Source organism: Microcaecilia unicolor, chromosome 4 (genome assembly GCF_901765095.1).
Source record: "Microcaecilia unicolor chromosome 4, aMicUni1.1, whole genome shotgun sequence".
NCBI lineage: Eukaryota > Metazoa > Chordata > Amphibia > Gymnophiona > Siphonopidae > Microcaecilia > Microcaecilia unicolor.
The window spans coordinates 339,762,861-339,782,474 of NC_044034.1; the positions used below are offsets into that span (position 1 = coordinate 339,762,861).

Here is a 19,614-nt window from a genome sequence, read left to right on the forward strand (position 1 = left end):
CTCACTCATTACTTCCCTCACCCGTAACTGTCTTGTCTGTCTGTATTATTTAGATTGTAAGCTCTTTTGAGCAGGGACTGTCTCTTTGTATCAGGTGTTCAGCGTGTATCAGGTGTTCAGCTATACAAATGCTAATAATAATAATAATGGAGGGGAGGGCAGGGAAGAGAGGAGAAATGTTGGACAAGGATGGAGGGAAGAAAAGAGTAAGGAAGGAGATGCACATGGATGGAGGGGAAGGGAGAGAGGTGAAATGCTGGACATGGATGGAGGGTAAACTGCTGAATTTAAGGGCTGGATCGGAACACTTGGAGGGCAGATGCTGAAACTGGAGGAAGGATAGGGACAGGGCTACAGATGGTAGACAGGACGCATAAAGACACAGGAGGATGGTGGACATGGTGAGTGAAAATATATCAAACGGAAAAAAAAAAACACTGCATAAAACAAAAGACACTGGGACCAAAGCGAATGGAAAAATTAAATGATCAGACAACAAAGATAGAAAAAAAGTATTTTATTCAGAATTTATTAATTGGAATATGTCAGCTTTTGGAAATGTGCATCTGTGATATTTTGCATGTAAATTTCAATTTTTCTAGTATTGCTGCATGCTGAGTCTGACTTCTTGAGGTAACTTTCCAGTTCAGTATTTTGCCTTCATATTTTTTTTATTTCTAGTTCCTTGTGTCATATCTGTTGTGTCATGTGTTTTTCATGTGTGATCAAGGTGCAGTACTCTGCTTGTGTGTAGTATTTGCAGCCCTTTTTGTTTTGTTTTTATTTTCACTAGGTTGTGTACTGGTGTTTTAGAGCCCGGTGTAATTGCAGTGCTGCCTTTTCATGCATAAGGTTGTAGCTCGTCCTGTCCTTAGAATTAGTGCTGTTATGGTTTGGTAAGGTTATGAGTGTGTTTTTGCACAAGTTTGAGTATAGTGTTTTGCAGTGGAGAGATTGTGTGCTGGCCTTACTCAGGTGGCACCAAAACATCAGAAAGGGTTTTAGAGCCTAAATTATGACACACTACCTCTTGAAGGATCTACATATAGAGCTTATGCATTTCTAAGGTCTACACTGGCATGGTATGAGAAAGGGGGTGGGGTAATACTACTGGAGAGGAAGAGGGAGTTCTGGATAAGGAGGAAAGAAGGAAGGAAGGGAGAAAGAGCTGTTTTTTTTTTGGGGGGGGGGGGGGGGGAAATAACCATAATGAATATGTATGGTTATTCCCAAAAAAGCCAGCTCTTTCTCCCTCCCTTCCTTCCTCCATATTAGCATATTCATTTGTATATATATATATATGAAAATGATTATGCTAATATGCCCCACCCTATCCTTTGCACCCCCCCCCCCTCGAATGAAACAGTCAAACTACGCCCATAGGGAAAATGTCAGAGTACTTGGGAATGAAGGTTAGTGGAAAGCCAAACAAGCTGAAGGAAATTTCCAGGATAAAACCTAATAAATTATTATTCTTTAAGGAAACTTTGCATTCAGGTTTCTGGTAAGACTTGGCAGATATAAGCACAGTAGAATAAAGGAAAAGTGTTTGGAGCTAACCCATAAAAATAACTTGCTATACATCCCTAAATGTGAAGAAAATAAAGATTTATCCAGGTACTTTCAATAGGAAGAAGCATTGAAGATATTACACCCAGGTCTTTAATGCTAACTAGGAATTCATGCCATGTTGTTCTGAGTAAGAGTTTAAGAAGTAGTTTGGAAACTAACCAGCAGAACCACTGGAACTCATTTACAAAGGGACTAAGATTCAACAGCAGAACATAATTGCTTACTTAGAGTACATCACCAATACAGAAAGAGTCAACACCTATTATTTCATCATCACCCTTGCCACGGGCTCATTTAAACTGGACTTGTTTCAATTATATCGTAATCTAGTTTAGAACTTTGGTTGTAGGTGGAATATCACCCTTTGATAAATAAATATTGCATAATGCTTCCAGTGATTCCTCTGGCAATTACAACTTTGAACAGACCGAGTGTCTACATACCTTCTCTCTTTGAAAACACCTGTGCTAAAGTGCTATGAGGTGGGACTAGTTCTGCTGGCCGCTTCCCATCAGCATTCATTGCCGTAGCGTCAGCTCCGAAGTCGATCAGCAAATTAACCAGATCTGTGTTGCAGTTCTTGGCAGCTAGGTGGAGATTAGAGTCCAGATTTTTCCCATCATTTGCATTTGCTCCTGTGTAATAAGGCATTAAACCAAGAGCAGAAAAGAATGAGAAGGCATTTGTGCTTAGTATTTAACATAAAGAACTAGGTTCTTGTTTTCTGGTTTTACGGCAATGAAAATCGGACACAAATTGGAAAATGGGCATCCTTCTCACAGGGTCACCCAAATCGGCATAATCGAAAGCCGATGTTGGGAGTCCCCAACTGCTTTCTGTCGCGGGGATGACCAAAGTTCACGGGGCAAGTCAGAGGCATAGCGAAGGCGGGACTTGGGCGTGCATAACACATGGGCGTCCTCGACCCATAATGGAAAAAAAAGGGCGTCCCTGACGAACACTTGGACGACTTTACCTGGTCCTGTTTTTCTGAAGACCAAGCCACAAAAAGATGCCCGAACTGACCAGATGACCACCAGAGAGAATCGGGGATGACCTCCCCTTACTCCCCCAGTGGTCACTAACCCCCTCCCACTCTAAAAAAACATCTTTAAAAATCTTTTGTGCCAGCCTCTAATGTCATACTCAGGTCCATCACAGCAGTATGCAGGTCCCTGGAGCAGTTTTAGTGGATGAGTGCACTTCAGGCAGGCGGACCCAGACCCATCCCCCCCCTACCTGTTACACTTGTGGTGGTAAATGTGAGCCCTCCAAAACCCACCAGAAACCCACTGTATCCACATCTAGGTGCCCCCCTTCACCCGTAAGGGCTATGGTAGTGGTATACAGTGGTGGGTAGTAGGATTTTGGGGGGGGGTTGGGGGCTCAGCACACAAGGTAAGGGAGCTATGTTCCTGGGAGCAATTTCTGAAGTCCACTGCTGTGCCCCCTAGGGTGCCCAGTTGGTCTCCTGGCATGTGAGGGGGACCAAGGCACTACAAATGCTGGATCCTCCCACGACCGAAGGGCTTGCATTTGGTTGTTTCTGACATGGGCGTCCTTAGTTTCCATTATCGCCAAATATCAGAAACGACCAAGTCTAGGGACAACCTAAATTTCAAGATTTGGACGTCCTCGACCGTATTATCGAAACGAAAGATGGACGTCCATCTTGTTTCAATAATACGGGTTTCCCCGCCCCTCCACTGGGATATTTTGCGAGGACGTCCTCAGCAAAACTTGGGCATCCTCTTTAATTATGCCCCTCCACGGGCCCCTTTTACTAAGCCGCGTAACCATTTACACACACCCAGTGCACGCCAAAATGGAGTTACCTCCTGACTACTGTGTGGCTCTTGCAATAATTTCATTTTTGGCGTGCGTCCAATACGGGTGTCTGAAAAATATTTTTTATTTTTGGATGCGCATACAGGACGTGCGCCAAGTGCCATTTGACGCACGTAGGTCATTACTGCCCAGATTCTTTACTGCTATGTCAATCTCTGGCGGTAAGGTCTCAGACCCAAAATGGATCTATGGCAATTTTGATTTTGCCACGTCTTTCTAACTGATCTGGTTCAAAGAAGACATAACTAGCATCAGAGGAAAAGTAATTAAGCAAATGGAAGAAACTTTTAAGAAAAAAGTAGCACCAAGGGCCAAAACTCATGTCTTCATGTGGAGAAATTGCTTATGCCAAACCTGCGTATGTACCATTGATGAGTTCTTTTGTTAAGAGACTGTTCACATATGATTAATCTTTCCAATGAGTTTGATGGCGATCTGTCCAATATCATATTGTTCACATTAGATATTTAATTTTGATACACGTTTGATGTTGAATCTTTACACACTAATATACCACAGACTGAAGCTCTTTTGATTATTGAGAAAAACAACTTAGCGACCACACCCAGAACCAAAGAATTCCTAATCATTTTGTTCTTGCCCTTGCAAGCATTGCTCTCACCAAAAATGATTTCAGTTCCCAAGGGATATTTTAACAGCAAATAAAGAGCACAGCCAAGGGGGCTTCCATGGCCCCAGACATTGCCAATTTATATGTGGCAAATTTTGAGAACATTCACCTGCAAGACCATCCTTTCAGACATAATATATGCTTTTACAAGAGATATATTGATGACATCTTTTTACTCTGGCATGGCCATTTGGATGGCTTGAATGATTTCTATATGTGACTTAATACACGGGACAGCAATTTATCATTTAAAATGCAGTATAATTTTTTTTAATAGGAAAGAAAATCATTTTCAAAAAAGAAAAACGTCTATCTTTTGGGTTTTTTTTTTAAATACTGTTCCGACCAACGTTTTATGATTTGGACGTTTTGTTTTTTGGTCCATTTTTGGGAAAAAAACGTCCAAGGCACAGAATCAAGCCATTGGGATGTAGGAGGAGCCAGCAGTTTTAGTAGACTGGTCCCCCTGACATCCCAGGACAGCAATAGGGCACCCTAGGAAGCACTGCAGTGCACTTCATAAAGGGAAAGGGAATGGGACTTATATACCACCTTTCTGTGTTTTTTCCAACTACATTCAAAGTGGTTTGCATATTATATACAGGTACTTATTTGTACCTGGGACAATGGAGGGTTAAATGAGTTGCCCAGAGTCACAAGGAGCTGCAGTGAGAATCGAACCCAGTTCCCCAGGATCAAAGTCCACTGCACTAACCACTAGGCTACTCCTCCACTCCTGCTCCCAGGTACACATTTCACCATTGCTCCCTTACCTTGTGTGCTGAGCCCCCCCCCCCAAAAAAAAACCCAAGTATACACTACTACCATAGCCCTTACGGGTGAAGGGGCACCTTTATGTGGGTACAGTGGGTTTCTGGTGAGTTTTGGAGGGCTCACAGTTTCCTCCACAAGTGTAACTGGTAGGGGGAGGTAGGAACCTGGGTCCACCTGTCTGCACTGCACCCAACACCAGACTACTCCAGGGACCTGCATGCTGTTCTAATAGACCTGAGCATAACATCTGAGGCTGGCATAGAGGTTGATAAGTAATGTTTTTCATCACATTTTTGGGGGGTGGAAGGGGGTTAGTGACCAATGGGGGAATAAGGGGAGGTCATTCTTGATTCCCTCCATGGTCATCTGGTTATTTAGGGCACCTTTTTGTGCCTTATTCGAAATAAAAACAAATCTAGCTCAAAGCATCTAAGTTTTAGTCCTGGACGTTTTTGATTTGTTCCATTATGGCTGAAAAATGTCTAAGTATTAGGAACGCCCAAATTCCACACTGAACACGCCCCTGACACTCCCCCTTGAGATTTGGATGTACTTCTGGCGGACTTCAGAGAAAAACATCTAAAAATAGGTTTCGAAAATACTGATTTGGACGTTTTTGTGAGAAAAAGATCCAAATGCAGATTTATGCCACTTTTTGGATGTTTTTCTCTTTTGAAAGTGAGCCTGATTGTCAATTTCTTAGGTTGAGGCAGTTGTGACCTGATCTTAATGAGTTTGATAAACAGTCTACCAATCTGGCACAAAAGGTTTGTAAACAGGGAATACTCAAGGAAGACTGAGCGACAGAAAAAAACGGAAGCAGCAGTAAGTTAAAGCAAAGATAAGTGCTCGTTTTGACCTTTAATTGGGACAACAGTCTGTAGCGACATAAACTGTAAATAAACAGTAGGGAGGAGGTTTTTTGAGCCTATGATGACAGCTAGCACTCCAATGAATCAATAGCCATAGAGCTATGTTTTGGGAGTCTGTTGAGGCTTTTTCCTTCATACAAAATAATATACAGTTTGAAGTTTAGAGCCTAGGATTTAAGAGAGATAGTACTAAGTAGCTGATCCTAGGAAACGCTAATATTGAGAGCAATTAGGTGTTACCACCTAGAGAGTGCCAAGGAGATTTGAAAGGACTTCCAGTGGCACTATTAAGGTAAGTGCCACTAAACATCTGCCTGTAAGCCAGTGAACAGGACTTCTCTTGGCAGCATCTGCTCATACCCAGATAAATCCTGCTAAAGATTGGGCCCTTAGATTTTAAGCCCTCCAAGGGCAGGAAAATATATACTGTATCTGAAAGGGGACATGAGCTTTCAGCAATGCTATTTTAGTGCAAAACTTCAGACTGCAGTAATTTTGGCTGTATTGGAATTTTGAATGTGGCCAAAATTACTGCTCCCATACCTCTACTAGCATGAAAATAGCAACTCAGCCTCCTTCCCCTGCCACACGTGCTGGTTCTCGGGAGCAGGGCCCATGCCTGCTCACAGCTGTGCAGCCTGGGCAGTTGTCGGGAGCAGCCGGGGGTCTTTGAACAGATGGAAAATTTTGGCTGCCCCAGGCGGTGCCTGTGAGTGACAGCACTGAGGATGGCTGCTGTTTCGGAGAGGCCAAAATTATTGTTGGCGATAGTTCTACACGGTGAGAGGTGCACAGAAATGCTAGTGTTGAAATCTGAATGTAACTTGCCTTGAGCTACTAGTGAAAACACTACTGCTGTAAATCCAACCCTTTACCCTCTAGCCTGACCTAAGAAAGGGGGTGTATTTAGTCCAATAAAAAGATATCACTATATATTTTGTAATTTATTTGTATTTAGTATCCATTTCCTGCTATAACAACCATCACAGACCCCAGCTCTCCTCTGAACCTAGAACAAGTACCCCCTACTCCCATTCATTGCTGTTATCATAATGAGATACTGTGGTTGGGATTATCTCCCCTCCAGAGAATCCACAATCCCTGCTAGTCCAGCGAACAGAAACTGGGTCAAGACATGAAACAAAATTCTCCCACACAGCCAGACCAGGAAGTGTATTTGAAAGAGGATCAGTTTGGTACCTAACTCAAGGAGCATCTTGGCACACTCCACTTGCTGGTTCTTACAAGCAAGATAAAGTGGGGTTCCCAGGTGCTCGACACCGAGTTGTAGATTTGCTCCATTTGAGACCAGGGCCTCCACGCATTCAGTATGACCTAGAGAGAGAAATGAAGACAAGTTACAAGGGCTCAATATTCAGCCAGCGGTACGCAGTATTTTGCTGACCGCCACTGGCGTTCTGCCTAAAAAGGCAGGTTTCAGCATTGAATTTCCAAATGGTTGACTAAAGCATAGCCAATTAAGGGGCCCTTTTACAAAGGTGTGGGAGGGCAAATGCACAGGTTGTGCGTGCCAAATCGGCACTGCTGCCGGGCTCACACGTGCGCCCGGCGGTAATTCCAAGTTTGGTGCGCACCAAATCCCCGCAGTAGAAAATAATTTTCTACCGCGGGGAACATTCCCAGCGGTAATTGGCAGTTGGCGCGTGCTGCACGGTTTCCGCACAGGTAGCACGTGAGCCCTTACCGCTAAGTCAGTGGGTGGCATTAAAGGCTGAGGCCGTAAATAGGTGCGCACCAGTTTTAATTTTGCCGCACGTGCATTTCCTGGCCCATTTTAAAAAAAGCAGATGCGGTAAAGAAATGGCCCAGCACACATCCAACACACTACCGCAAGCCACTTTTTACCATGCCTTTGTAAAAGGACCCCTAAGTGCAAATATTCAGCACTTAACCAGCTATAAGGCACCACATAAAGAAAAGCATGAAAATTAGTCCTATTTATACAATTATCTTGGCGGCTAAAGTGGTAAAACGCGATTTGAAAGCGCAAAACCCCTCCGCGATAAACTACACTGGCTCCCAATCAAAGAACGCATCGCCTTCAAAATCTGCACCCTGGTTCACAAAATCATCCACGGAGAAGCCCCGAGTTACATGACAGACTTGATCGACTTACCAAGAAGGGTGACAGGGGGCCCATCAGGGGTACCAGAAAAGTGACCCGTTACCAGAGGATACAGCAGGGAGGCATGTCCATGAACTGATGGTAAATGAGGGGGTCACCCTGAGTTAAAGGGGAAGTCCAAACATTGAGACCGAGTTTACAGGCTGCCATAGAGGGACCTTGTCTCTGGGCCTTTCTCAGAAGCAAAGTGCTAGTGAACCCTGGCTGAGGGCTTGTGATGATGGACAGAAGCTACAAGAGGGTCCTTAGCACATGAGTAGCCCTGGGGGATTACAGCATCCATTTACACTAAGAAAAATGTGACGTGAATACCAGCGCGTAGTTTTAGACACAGAGGGACATATTCTATAACAGTGTGTGTAAATTTTAGAAAGCCCAAGAAATGCCCATAACCACACCCCTTTTGGGCTGCACACATTACAATTTAGGCGCTCTGTGTTACAGAATATGCTTAGCGAGTTATGCATCTAAATTCTAATTATTGGCAATTAGTGCTCATTATGACTTGTTAAGTGCTGTTAAAAACACTGATTGGCTTGTTAAGCCAATTAAATTACATGCATTGTTATAAAAAAACACTTGGATTTCAGCGCAGAATGCAGAATCCGGCAGTAAGTGCCCGATTTGTTATACCTCTCTTGGCAGCTTCATGAATGGGTGATACCAGGTCACATGCTGTATGCAGATTGGCTCCATGTTGTACAAGGAGATTCACACAAGCTGCGCTGCCACTAACACAGGCATTGAACAGAGGAGTATGCCACTTAATGGTAGCAGAATCCACCTGGAAAACAAACCCACCAGCAAGATATTTCATTGATAAACAAAGTTAAAATACCTGCATCAACAAGTAGTTAAACTAAATTCATTGCCAAAGATAAAAGAAGTTAGCTTAGCAGGGTTTAAAGAGGTTTGGATAATTTCCTAAAAGAAAAGTCCATAAGCCATTCTTAAAATTAACTTGGGAAAATCCAGTGCTTATTTCTTAGAATAAGCATCATAAAATCTGTTTTAATCTTTTAGGATCTTGCCAGGTTCTTGAGACCTGGATTGGCCACTGTTGGAAACAGGAAACTATACTCGATGGACCTTTGATCTGTTCCAGTATAGCAATGCTTATGTTCTTATGAAGGCAATGACAAACCACCGAAGATTCTGTCACAGATTTGGCAGCCCCCACAAGTACTTGCATACAGGGGACTACTTTTACCTTTTTATTTAAAACAGCAGTTCTAATTTTGTGCGGTGAGTTAATCGGGCACTGGTTTGAATATCAGCTGCTGCCTGATTAATTTCCAGATCAATGGACATACCAGGATATTCAGTAACAGGAGCCATGCGTGGTTGGAAACGGTGAGGTCTGGAAGGGGGGGCATGAGAAAGAATGAGATTGGATGAAAGCTGGTAGGTACATGAGAGAGAGAGAGACTGGATGAAGACTTCGTGGGGGGGTACGTGAGAGAGAGAAAAAGGTTGACTAAGCCTGATTTCTTCAGTGAAACGGCAGAACTACCTGTAATAGCACAACTTGAGCTTCCCTGACTCCATTTACTTTTATTTTTTATTTCATTTTTTTAAACACTGTCAGAGTAAAGCAGTAGAACAGAAGCTGAGCAAAACTACATGCTGGGGGGTACACGAGACAGAGAGAGAGAGACTGGGCGGTACAAGAAAGAGAGAGGAAGATGGGGTGAAGACTGGGAGGGAGTAAAAGAGACACAGAGAGAGGGAGACTGGGTGTAGACTGGGGGGTACATGAGAGAGAAAGATGGGATGAAGGCTGGGAGTAAAAGAGACAGCGAGAGAGACTGGGTGTAGACTGGGGGGGGATACATGAAAGAGAGAAAGAAAGACAGGGTGAAGGCTGGGGGAGGGAGTAAGCGAGAGAGAGAGACTGGGTGTAGACTGGGAGTACATGAAAGAGAGAGACTGGGTATAGACTGGTGGGGTACACGAAAGAGAGAGAGAGAAAGATGGGGTGAAGGCTGGGGGAGGGAGTAAAAGAGACAGTGAGAGAGACTGGGTGGATACATGAAAGAGAAAGAAAGACAGAGTGAAGGCTGGGGAGGGAGTAAGCGAGAGAGAGACTGGGAGTACATGAAAGAGAGAGAGACTGGGTGTAGACAGGGGGGTGGTACATGAAAGAGAAAGATACTGGGTATAGACTGGTGGGTTACCCAAAAGAGAGAGAGAGAAAGATGGGGTGAAGACTGGGGGAGGGAGTAAAAGAGAGAGAGAGAGAGAGAGAGAGAGACTGGATGTAGATTGGGGGCACACCCACCCACATATACGCCCCCCTTCCAGTTACATGTAACCTTGGACACCTAGTTACAGAATTGCTCTTATATGGGGTAATTCTGTATAAGTTGTTCAAGCTAGGTGCTGGGGTCATGCACATTAAGAGCCAGATTCTAGATATGGCACCTAAAAAATCCACACAGAAAACATTTTTGCCTAAGTGTGTTCTATAAGCTGCGCCTAGATTTAGGTGTGATATTTATAGAATACGCTTAGTTGGTCGTAGCACCTAAAACTGCATGCTTCCATTTACACCAACGAAAATGTGGCATAAATCCCGGCGTGTAGATTTAGGCACAGAGGGCCATATTCTAAAACAGTGCGCATAACTTTTGGAACACACACGAAATGCCCATTTCCCCGCTCATAACCACGCCTCTTTTTGCCAGCACATATTAAAATTTAGGCACAGTGCGTTACAGAATACGCTTAGGGAGTTGCACACGTAAATTCTAATTATTGACAATTAGTGCTCATTATTGCTTGTTAAGTGCTGTTATCAACACTGATTAGCTTGTTAAGCCAATTAAGTTACACACATTGTTACAGAATACGCCTAGATTTCAGTGTGGAATGCTAGGTGTGCTATATAGAATCCGGGGGTAACTGCAAAGTCTATACTGGCAATTGCTGATATAGAATACAAGTCCTCATTTATATGGGTAACTTGAGATATTTACGCACCTAGCTCAATGGAAGGTGTAAATGCTTGAACCTTATTGTAGACAGTTAGGTGCAAAAATGCTGGCACTCTATAACCTGTGTGTGCAGATGCTGGACATACCCTGCACCTGTTCACGCCCCTCTTAAGGTCCATGGCCCCCCTTGCAGTAACTCGCTTTGGATTTTGTGTGCACAGCTTACAGAATATCGACTAGTGAGCAACTGCTAATTAGTGACAAGTACCGCCAATCAACATCTATTATAGTCCATAATCGGTTGTTCATGCCAACTAGCAGTTAATTGTTCAATTTCCCCCTAATTATATAAATGGCGTTTAAATTGTGTGCACAAATTTGGGCATGCGTCGAATTTGCGCACTAAATTTAATGGAATAACATGCCAATTAGCACCAATAACTGAAAGACAATTATCGTCCTAATTGCCATTAATTAAAACCTGGACATCTGCGACACAATTTAACCAAAGATCGTAACAGACATATCCTAACTCTTCCTTTCCGTCTCTAAGTTCTCCCCAATTGTCTTTACCATACATGTATCTCACTCTACCATAATATCACCTTGATATTAATCGCAACTTGTATTTGTTCATACCGAAATCAGTTAACGCCGATTACGGTACCATGTAAGCCACATTGAGCCTGCAAAGAGGTGGGAAAATGTGGGATACAAATGCAACAAATAAATTAATTACAAAATAGGACATGGGCGGATCAAGGGCGTTCCCAAAATTTATGCACAGTGTCGTAGAATAAGGGGGATCTGCACCTATTCTAGGTGCAGGGATTTACACCAAGGTTTCATTGGTATAAATGGTCGTGCCTAAATATAGTCACATTTCCCGGCACTTAGCACTATTCTATAAACAGCACCTAACTTTGAGCGCCATTTTTAAAATAGTGCTAAGCACTGGGTTTCTTTGGTGCTGATCTGTAGGCAGCCAAAACAGAGCAGAGATAGTCCAGAGAAGAGAGAATCTCTAGTCAGCCACAAATAGATGTACTGGAAAACAACCCTACTCGGCCAAATTTCGGTACTTATGCCTTCGTCAGGGGGTCAAAAGCACAGATCTTTATTGGCACATAAAAGCAGAAATGTGCGTACTGCCTCCGCCAGCCCGCTGTAGGCTAGAGTGAAGAGGACAGCAGTGGGCTGCACAGAAGCGGCTGCTCTGCTGTCTGTGAGTAAGAAACTGCTGAAAGTCATCTTGGACGCTCAGTTTTACTACCATGGCTAAGTACTGTGTGTGTCCCTGGTTAGTTGTTTAAGAGTAACTAATTTTACAGAAAACACTGTTGGTTGTAATTATACAAACTGTGAACATTGACATTATCTGCCTAATGTGTTCATTTTTATACAAATTGCAGATTATGTTGTTGTTGTAATTTTGTCCCAATAATTATTCTGCTTATACTTCTAAATTTCAATCAAACTGCCTATTCACTAATTATTTAACCTGTGCAGTCATTCAACGGACCTGCCGTTCCCTCATTGTGTAACTTCAAATGAGATTAGTTATTTTAAAAAAGGGATATGCCATTTAATGTTGTTGATTGTAGTCATCAGATTCTAAAGTATTTATTTATTTAGATTTTGCTTACACCTTTTTCAGTAGTAGCTCAAGGAGAGTTATGTTCAGGTACACTGGGTATTTCTCTGTTGCAGGAGGGCTCACAATCTAAGTTTGTATCTGAGGCAATGGAGGGTTAAGTGACTTGCCCAAAGTCACAAGGAGAAGCAGTGGGATTTGAACTGGCCACCTCTGGATTGTAAGGCTGGTGCTCTAGCCACTAGGCCACTCCTCCACCTGTGCAGTCATTAAACAAAGTTTTTACTCACTGATGACCTGATTTCAAGTGAAATAATTGTGCTAAAAGAAAGCCCGTCATTCAATGTTATTGTTAAGACCATGAGGTTCTAAGGTATTTAGGCGATGTATCCATCTCTGTTCCTGCTGTAAAAGTAATTTCGCCTGATTACCCCCTTGTGGATGTGGTTTAACGAGATCTATGAAAAAAACATTTTAGCTGTTCAAACTTATGATTGTACTCTACACAATGACTGACTAACGGTACTTCTGATCTGCTACTTTTGACATTGCTTCGATGTTTGTTAAGTCTTATTTTGAAGCTCCTCGTTGTCTTGCTCACATATAATTTGTCATGAGGACACATAATTATGTAAATTGCATGACCACTGTTACAATTGCTAAAGTTTTTAAGGTGATACTCTTTGCCATCGCTTGGATTTTTAAAAAGACTTTAACTGTAACGATACTGAACAATTTTTACACCCTCCACATTTGAAGTGTCTATGCAAATTGTTCACTCTCTTGACCAGCACTGATGGTAAATTCAAAGAGCTCAAAATCTCATTTACATTTTTTCCCGTGAGTAAGAAATTCTCAGGGCAGTATCTGAGAAAACTGCAATTTCATGATGTAACATAGTAACATAGTAGATGACGGCAGAAAAAGACCTGCACGGTCCATCCAGTCTGCCCAACAAGATAAACTCACATGTGCCATTTTTTGTGTATACCTTACCTTGATTTGTACCTGTCTTTTTCATGGCACAGACTGTATAAGTCTGCCCAGCACTATCCCCGCCTCCCAACCACCAGCCCCGCCTCCCACCACCAGCTCTGGCACAGACCGTATAAGTCTGCCCAGCACTATCCCCACCTCCCAACCACCAGCCCTGCTTTCCACCACCGGCTAAGCTTCTGGGGATCCCTTCTTTCTGAGCAGGATTCCTTTATGTTTATCCCACGCATGTTTGAATTCCGTTACTGTTTTCATCTCCACCACCTCCCGCGGGAGGGCATTCCAAGCATCCACCACTCTCTCTGTGAAAAAATACTTCCTGACATTTTTCTTGAGTCTGCCCCCCTTCAATCTCATTTCATGTCCTCTAGTTCTACCGCCTTCTGTTATGCTGTTAACAAAATTATAAGTTTTATGTTAAACTGTACCTGCTGTACACCGCCTTGGGTGAATCGCTTCATAAAGGCGGTTAATAAATCACAATAAATAAATAAAAATGTATTATCCCTGATGCAGCCTAATTGGTGAAACATGGCCACGTCGGGACAGTGTGAATAAAGACTCTTTCAGGCTTATTTTCGAAAGAGAAGGGCGCCCATCTTCCGACACAAATCTCAGGGTCACCAAAATCGAAAGCCGATTTTGGGAGCCCTCAACTGCTTTTCGTCGCAGGGATGATCAAAGTTCACGGGGGCATGTCGGCAGCTTAGCGAAGGCAGACTGGGGCATGCTTAAGAGATGGGCGTCCTCGGCCGATAATGGAAAAAAGAAGGGCGTCCCTGACGAGCACTTGGCCGACTTTACTTGGTCCATTTTTTCTTGCGACCAAGCCTCAAAAAGGTGCCCAAACTGACCAGATGACCACCGGAGGGAATCGGGGATGACCTCTCCTTACTCCCCCAGTGGTCACCAACCCCCTCCCACCCTAAAAAAAAACTTATTTTTTTTTTGCCAACCTCAAATGTCATACCCAGCTCCATCACAGCACTATGCAGGTCCCTGGAGCAGTTTTAGTGGGTACTGCAGTGCACTTCAGGCAGGCAGACCCAGGCCCATCCTCCCCCTACCTGTTACACTTGTGTTGGTAAATGTGAGCCCTTCAAAACCCACCAGAAACCCACTGTACATCTAGGTGCCCCCCTTCACCCCTTAGGGCTATGGTAGTGGTGTACAGTTATGGGGAGTGGGGTTTTTTTTTGGGGGGGGGGTTGGGGGGCTCAGCACACAAGGTAAGGGAGCTATGTTCCTGGGAGCAATTTATGAAGTCCACTGCAGTGCCCCCTAAGGTGCCCGATTGGTGTCCTGGCATGTGAGGGGGACCAGTGCACTATGAATTCTGGCTCCTTCCATGACCAAATGGCTTGGATTTGGTCATTTCTGAGATGGGCTTCCTCGGTTTCCATTATCGCCGAAAACCAGGGACGTCCATCTCCAAGGATGACCATCTCTAAGGTCGACCTAAATGTTGAGATTTTGGCGTCCCCAACCATATTATCAAAACGAAAGATGGATGCCCATCTTGTTTCGATAATACGGGTTTCCCCGCCGCTTCACGGAGCCATCCTGCGAGGACGGCACCAGGAAAACTTGGGTACCCCGTTCGATTATGCCCCTTCACGTATCTTATAGTTTCTACTTTGGTGTTTTTCTTCAAGTATCCTGGGCCATTTACTTTAAGGGCCTTGAATGTCAAACAGAGTTTTTAAATTTGGCTCTGTATTGTACTGGTTCATAATAATAATACTGAGTTTAGGGAATCTGGATGCTAAACAGAAACCCTCGCAGTCGCAGAGACACAACAAACACTGCAAAGGTGACTCAGAAAAAATAAAATCATGTTCCAAAAAGTCTGAAAGTTTATTCATCAACATCCAAGACTCAACACAAGTCGTGTTTTGGCCTATCCGGCCTGCCTCAGGAGTCTATGAATTAAAACAATTAAAAACATCAAAAATGTTACAATTAAAAAAATTTAACAATATGAATAAAATGACACAGTGAAGAATGTACAATGTAAAGAGAGTTAATCCATGTAACATGAATGTAAACCATAATGGGCAAATTAACAGATCTTCAAACAGTCATATAGTTGAAAAAAAAACATAGCTAAAGCATCATACTTGTAACAAGACAGTTGGCAAAGTCAGATGATGGCAACAAGTTATGAAAGCAGGAGTATATAGACAATCAATTACAAATTCTAAATGAAATAATACCATTAGTTAAAAAAAACCTTGCACTAGCCCCTAAAATTCTAGACATGTACATAATGATAAAGCAATGTCATGTGCTAAAGATCTACCTAGCATAGAACGTTGCTTTAACATTATGGACACATCTAGAATTTTAGGGTTTACTGCAAGTTTTTACTAATGGTATTATTTCATTTAGAATTTGTAATTGGATAAATCTTTCTTATCTGTTCCCTTCTCCACTACTGCCAACTCCAGACTTCGCGCCTTCTGTCTCGCTGCACCCTACGCCTGGAATAAACTTCCTGAGCCCCTACGTCTTGCCCCATCCTTGGCCACCTTTAAATCTAGACTGAAAGCTCACCTCTTTAACATTGCTTTTGACTCGTAACCACGTGTAACCACTCACCTCCACCTACCCTCCTCTCTTCCTTCCCGTTCACATTAATTGATTTGATTTGCTTACTTTATTTATTTTTTGTCTATTAGATTGTAAGCTCTTTGAGCAGGGACTGTCTTTCTTCTATGTTTGTGCAGCGCTGCGTATGCCTTGTAGCGCTATAGAAATGCTAAATAGTAGTAGTAGTAGTAGTAGTACTATACACCCCTCCTTTCATGACTTGTCATCATCTGATGTTGCCAACCGTCTTGCTAAACAAAAAGATCAGATTCCAAATTTCCATGTGAAAATCTGAAATATATATATATAAGGAAAACTTATGACAATGATTCTACTAAAAATATATAGTTCCTTACTTTTGCTCCATGTTTCAGCAAGACACTGGCACAAGCCAGACGACCCCCTAAACAAGCTTCATGGAGAGGAGACACCCCATCCGCTGTGATTAGGTTCACACTGCAGCCCTTGAGAAAGGTACCAAGGTACAATTAACAAACAACTCATTTTTTGCCCTACCAAGCTCAATGGCGTCTCCTGAACAGAAGAGAGACACTTTTAAAAACACTGAATCACCCAAGCAGCCTGGAAAAACTGGACCACTTTGGATTTAAAATTGGCGGTGTCATAAAAATGTATTCACATATGCTGAGTGACCTGAGAAAGAATATAAAGTTCATCCAATAACCAAAACGTTCTCTGTCGGTGCATCTGTCAGAACATAGTATGTTTGTAAAGTACAACATATTATCTTGTCATTAAAATATCATTCCTAGAAAATGCTACCTGGTTGATGAGTTTGTTCAGGACAAGAAGCCGTCCATGAAAGGCAGCGTCATGCATGGGAGACCAGTCTGAAACAAAATCTGTGCAATGAAGAAGTTCATGCCATTAGTAACTTCTCATCCTCTTAATAGTTTCAAAGCTAGAGTAGTTTAAACAGTTCCTTTTTTTTTTTTTATTAATAAGGAATACTGTTTTCAAAGGAAGGTAGACTTACATCTCATTATTTACATCACCTCGACAATGTCTACTTCTGGCTAGGATCTGAGTAGAAAGAAACTGTTCCCTTTGATACTCTGAAGATCCCAAGAAGATCAAGAGTAACCTCCACCACACTTTCCAGCAGTGTGGAAATGACTCTCAAACTCAATCCAAGCTGTCTGAGTCCCTTTTTTCAGACCTTTGTACACACTCAGGGTGAAGAAGAGAAAATTCAGTTAATCTTTCATACTGGTACAGTACCTCCAGTCACAAGCACATCTTCCTTGTTCACTTTATATGTGGTTTAACTTTATTTTCCCTGCTTGTTACAACAAAGAATAGGTTTCCCAGCAGGCAGTGCGACATATAAATTAACTCAGCTCCTTCTGTGACAGAAGCTAGGAAATAGGCTGATTGCTGAAGTAACTTAATTTGCATTTCTCACAATCAGCTGATTTTAATGGGGTTTTCTAGAACCGACTCTGATCTTTCATGGTCTGAATTCAACCTTTAACAGCCTCCTTTCCCTGGATAGGAACACATGCTTTCCACAATTACTTTTCTGGTTCCTACCCTCCACCCCCCCAGTTGTCAAATAAAAATTAGTCTAAACAACTACCAATCAGTTCCTCTTGCTGGCTTCCTCATCCCTGCCATTTTAAAGTTTGAACAGAATATAGTACCTTGTTCCTCTCTATTTCTAATTTTCTATTGTATTCTACTCTATTCTGGTGATTTATAGTCCACATTAATCTCAATAGATTCTATGTAGATAACAAACATTTATATCAGTTCTAAATGTCCACCTTAGATCTGGGGAAACAGGCTTCCCTTCTGGCTTTTCCCCTTTTTCCTTTGGCAGTTTGCTCACATTAGCCCTCTCCTCAAGTCACTTCACTGGCTCCCTATCCGTTTCCGCATTCAATTCAATCTTCTCTTTCTGACCTATAAGTGCATTCACTCTACCGCTCCCCAGTACCTCTCCACTCTTGTCTCTCCCTACGCCCCCCCCCCTCGGATACTCTGTGGATAAATCTCTCTTGCCTGTCCCCTTCTCCTCTACTGCTAATTCCAGACTCCGTTCCTTTTATCTCACTGCACCTCACGCCTGGATTAGACTTCCCGAGCTTGTACGTCTAGCCCCGTCTTTGGCCGTTTTCAAATCCAGGCTAAAAGCCCACTTCTTCAACGCTGCTTTTGACTCCTAACCACTACTCACTTGCCCTGTATCCTTTTATCCTCACCTCTTTAATTCCCTTACCTCTTAGTTGTTCTGTCTGTTTGCCTGTCCTGTTTAGATTGTGAGCTCTTTGAGCAGGGACTATCTTTTCATGTATGGTGTACAGCGCTGCGTATGCCTTGTAGCGCTATAGAAGTGATAAGTAGTAGTAGTAGTAGTTCCTCTCAGGCTGTGGGGCTCCTTCCTTTCTTATGGATTTATATGCTCCAATGTGGAACTGGCATGTCCCTCCCTCTTCTCCTCTGGGCCAATCAGTTGGCTAATCCCTGGGTCACATGATAAGACTGCCTGGGAGTCTGGGACCCTAACCAGTGTTGCCAAGTGGGCGGTTTTACCGCCCAATTGGGCGGTTTTCTGCGACCCGCCGCGGGAAATTTTTGCCTGCGGCGGGTCGCGGTTTTTTGGGCTTCTTTTTTTTCTTTTCAGCGGTTTTCAAGCGGTTTTTTCGGCCGCGGGGGGCGGGGTTAGTGACGTTTTGGGCGGGGTTAGTGACGTTCTGGGCGGGGCCGATGACGGGGAGGCAGGGCCGGTGACGGGGGAGGCGGGGCCGATGACGGCGGGGGCGGGGTTGATGACGGCGGGGGCAGGGTTGATGACGGCGGGGGCGGGGTGATGACGCGGGGGTGGGGGTGTCAGGGGCGGGGTTTGAGTTTGGGCGGGGTTTGGGCTGTTTTTAGGCTGGATTGGGTGGGAAAAAAATTTTCCACCTGGCAACCCTGACCCTAACTCCACCCAGTCTCACTCTGGGCTTCTCTTACAAAGCCGCATTAGCAATTCTGGTGCGGCATATGTGTCGAAGCCCATAAGAACTGAATGGGCTTCGTCACATTTGCCACACGGGAATCGCTAGCATGGCTTTGTAAAAGGAGCCCTCTGTCCACAACTATCAGGTTTGCCTTAGAGCTCAGTCTTTATTAAATCTCCTTCCTTGCTCAGAGTACTGCATTCTCTCCTCTCCCAATCTTGAAAGGGGCATACACACTCTTTTCCCATAAACACCAACAGAGCCAGGACTTTCCCCCCTTGGGCTCCCTACCTGTTCTGGGCAGACTCTGTTCCCTGTTACACTACACATAGATTGCAGAAAAGTAGGCATGCTGATTCTGTGTACCTGCCTTTGTATATGCATTGTGTAATTTTATTAAAATAATTTTTTCACATGCAAAACAGAATTTACGCACAGAAAAAGCTTTGTAAAATTACCCCCATTAATGTTTGCACATTTGTGAATTTCATAGATTTCAGGCCAAAGTAAGTATTGGGATGAAGAGGTACATTAAACTATGAGATTAGGGTTGCCAACTGGCCAGCTTTCAGCTAGCCTGGCCATGTATGAATGGCCAGGCCGGCTACCGGCAGAGCATTAAAACCGACATGAGAAAAAAACATTTTTTAAATTGTGCCTTCAGTCTCCCTGCCCCTGCGGTCTGGC

The 19,614-nt window shown here is 43.4% G+C and overlaps 1 protein-coding gene across 1 annotated transcript in view; it reads right to left on the bottom strand.

Annotated features, from left to right (window-relative positions):
- The window catches only part of LOC115469454 (ankyrin repeat and SOCS box protein 9-like), a 30,810-nt gene that overhangs the window by 2,547 nt on the left and 8,649 nt on the right, over positions 1-19,614 (bottom strand). Inside the window, exons 2-6 of the mRNA XM_030202122.1 lie at positions 16,745-16,824; positions 16,318-16,425; positions 8,477-8,627; positions 6,898-7,032; positions 2,016-2,207 (exon numbers count right to left, since the gene is read on the bottom strand). Of these exons, the coding sequence (XP_030057982.1) occupies positions 2,016-2,207; positions 6,898-7,032; positions 8,477-8,627; positions 16,318-16,425; positions 16,745-16,824 (666 nt within the window). The remainder of the gene's footprint in view (positions 1-2,015; positions 2,208-6,897; positions 7,033-8,476; positions 8,628-16,317; positions 16,426-16,744; positions 16,825-19,614) is intronic.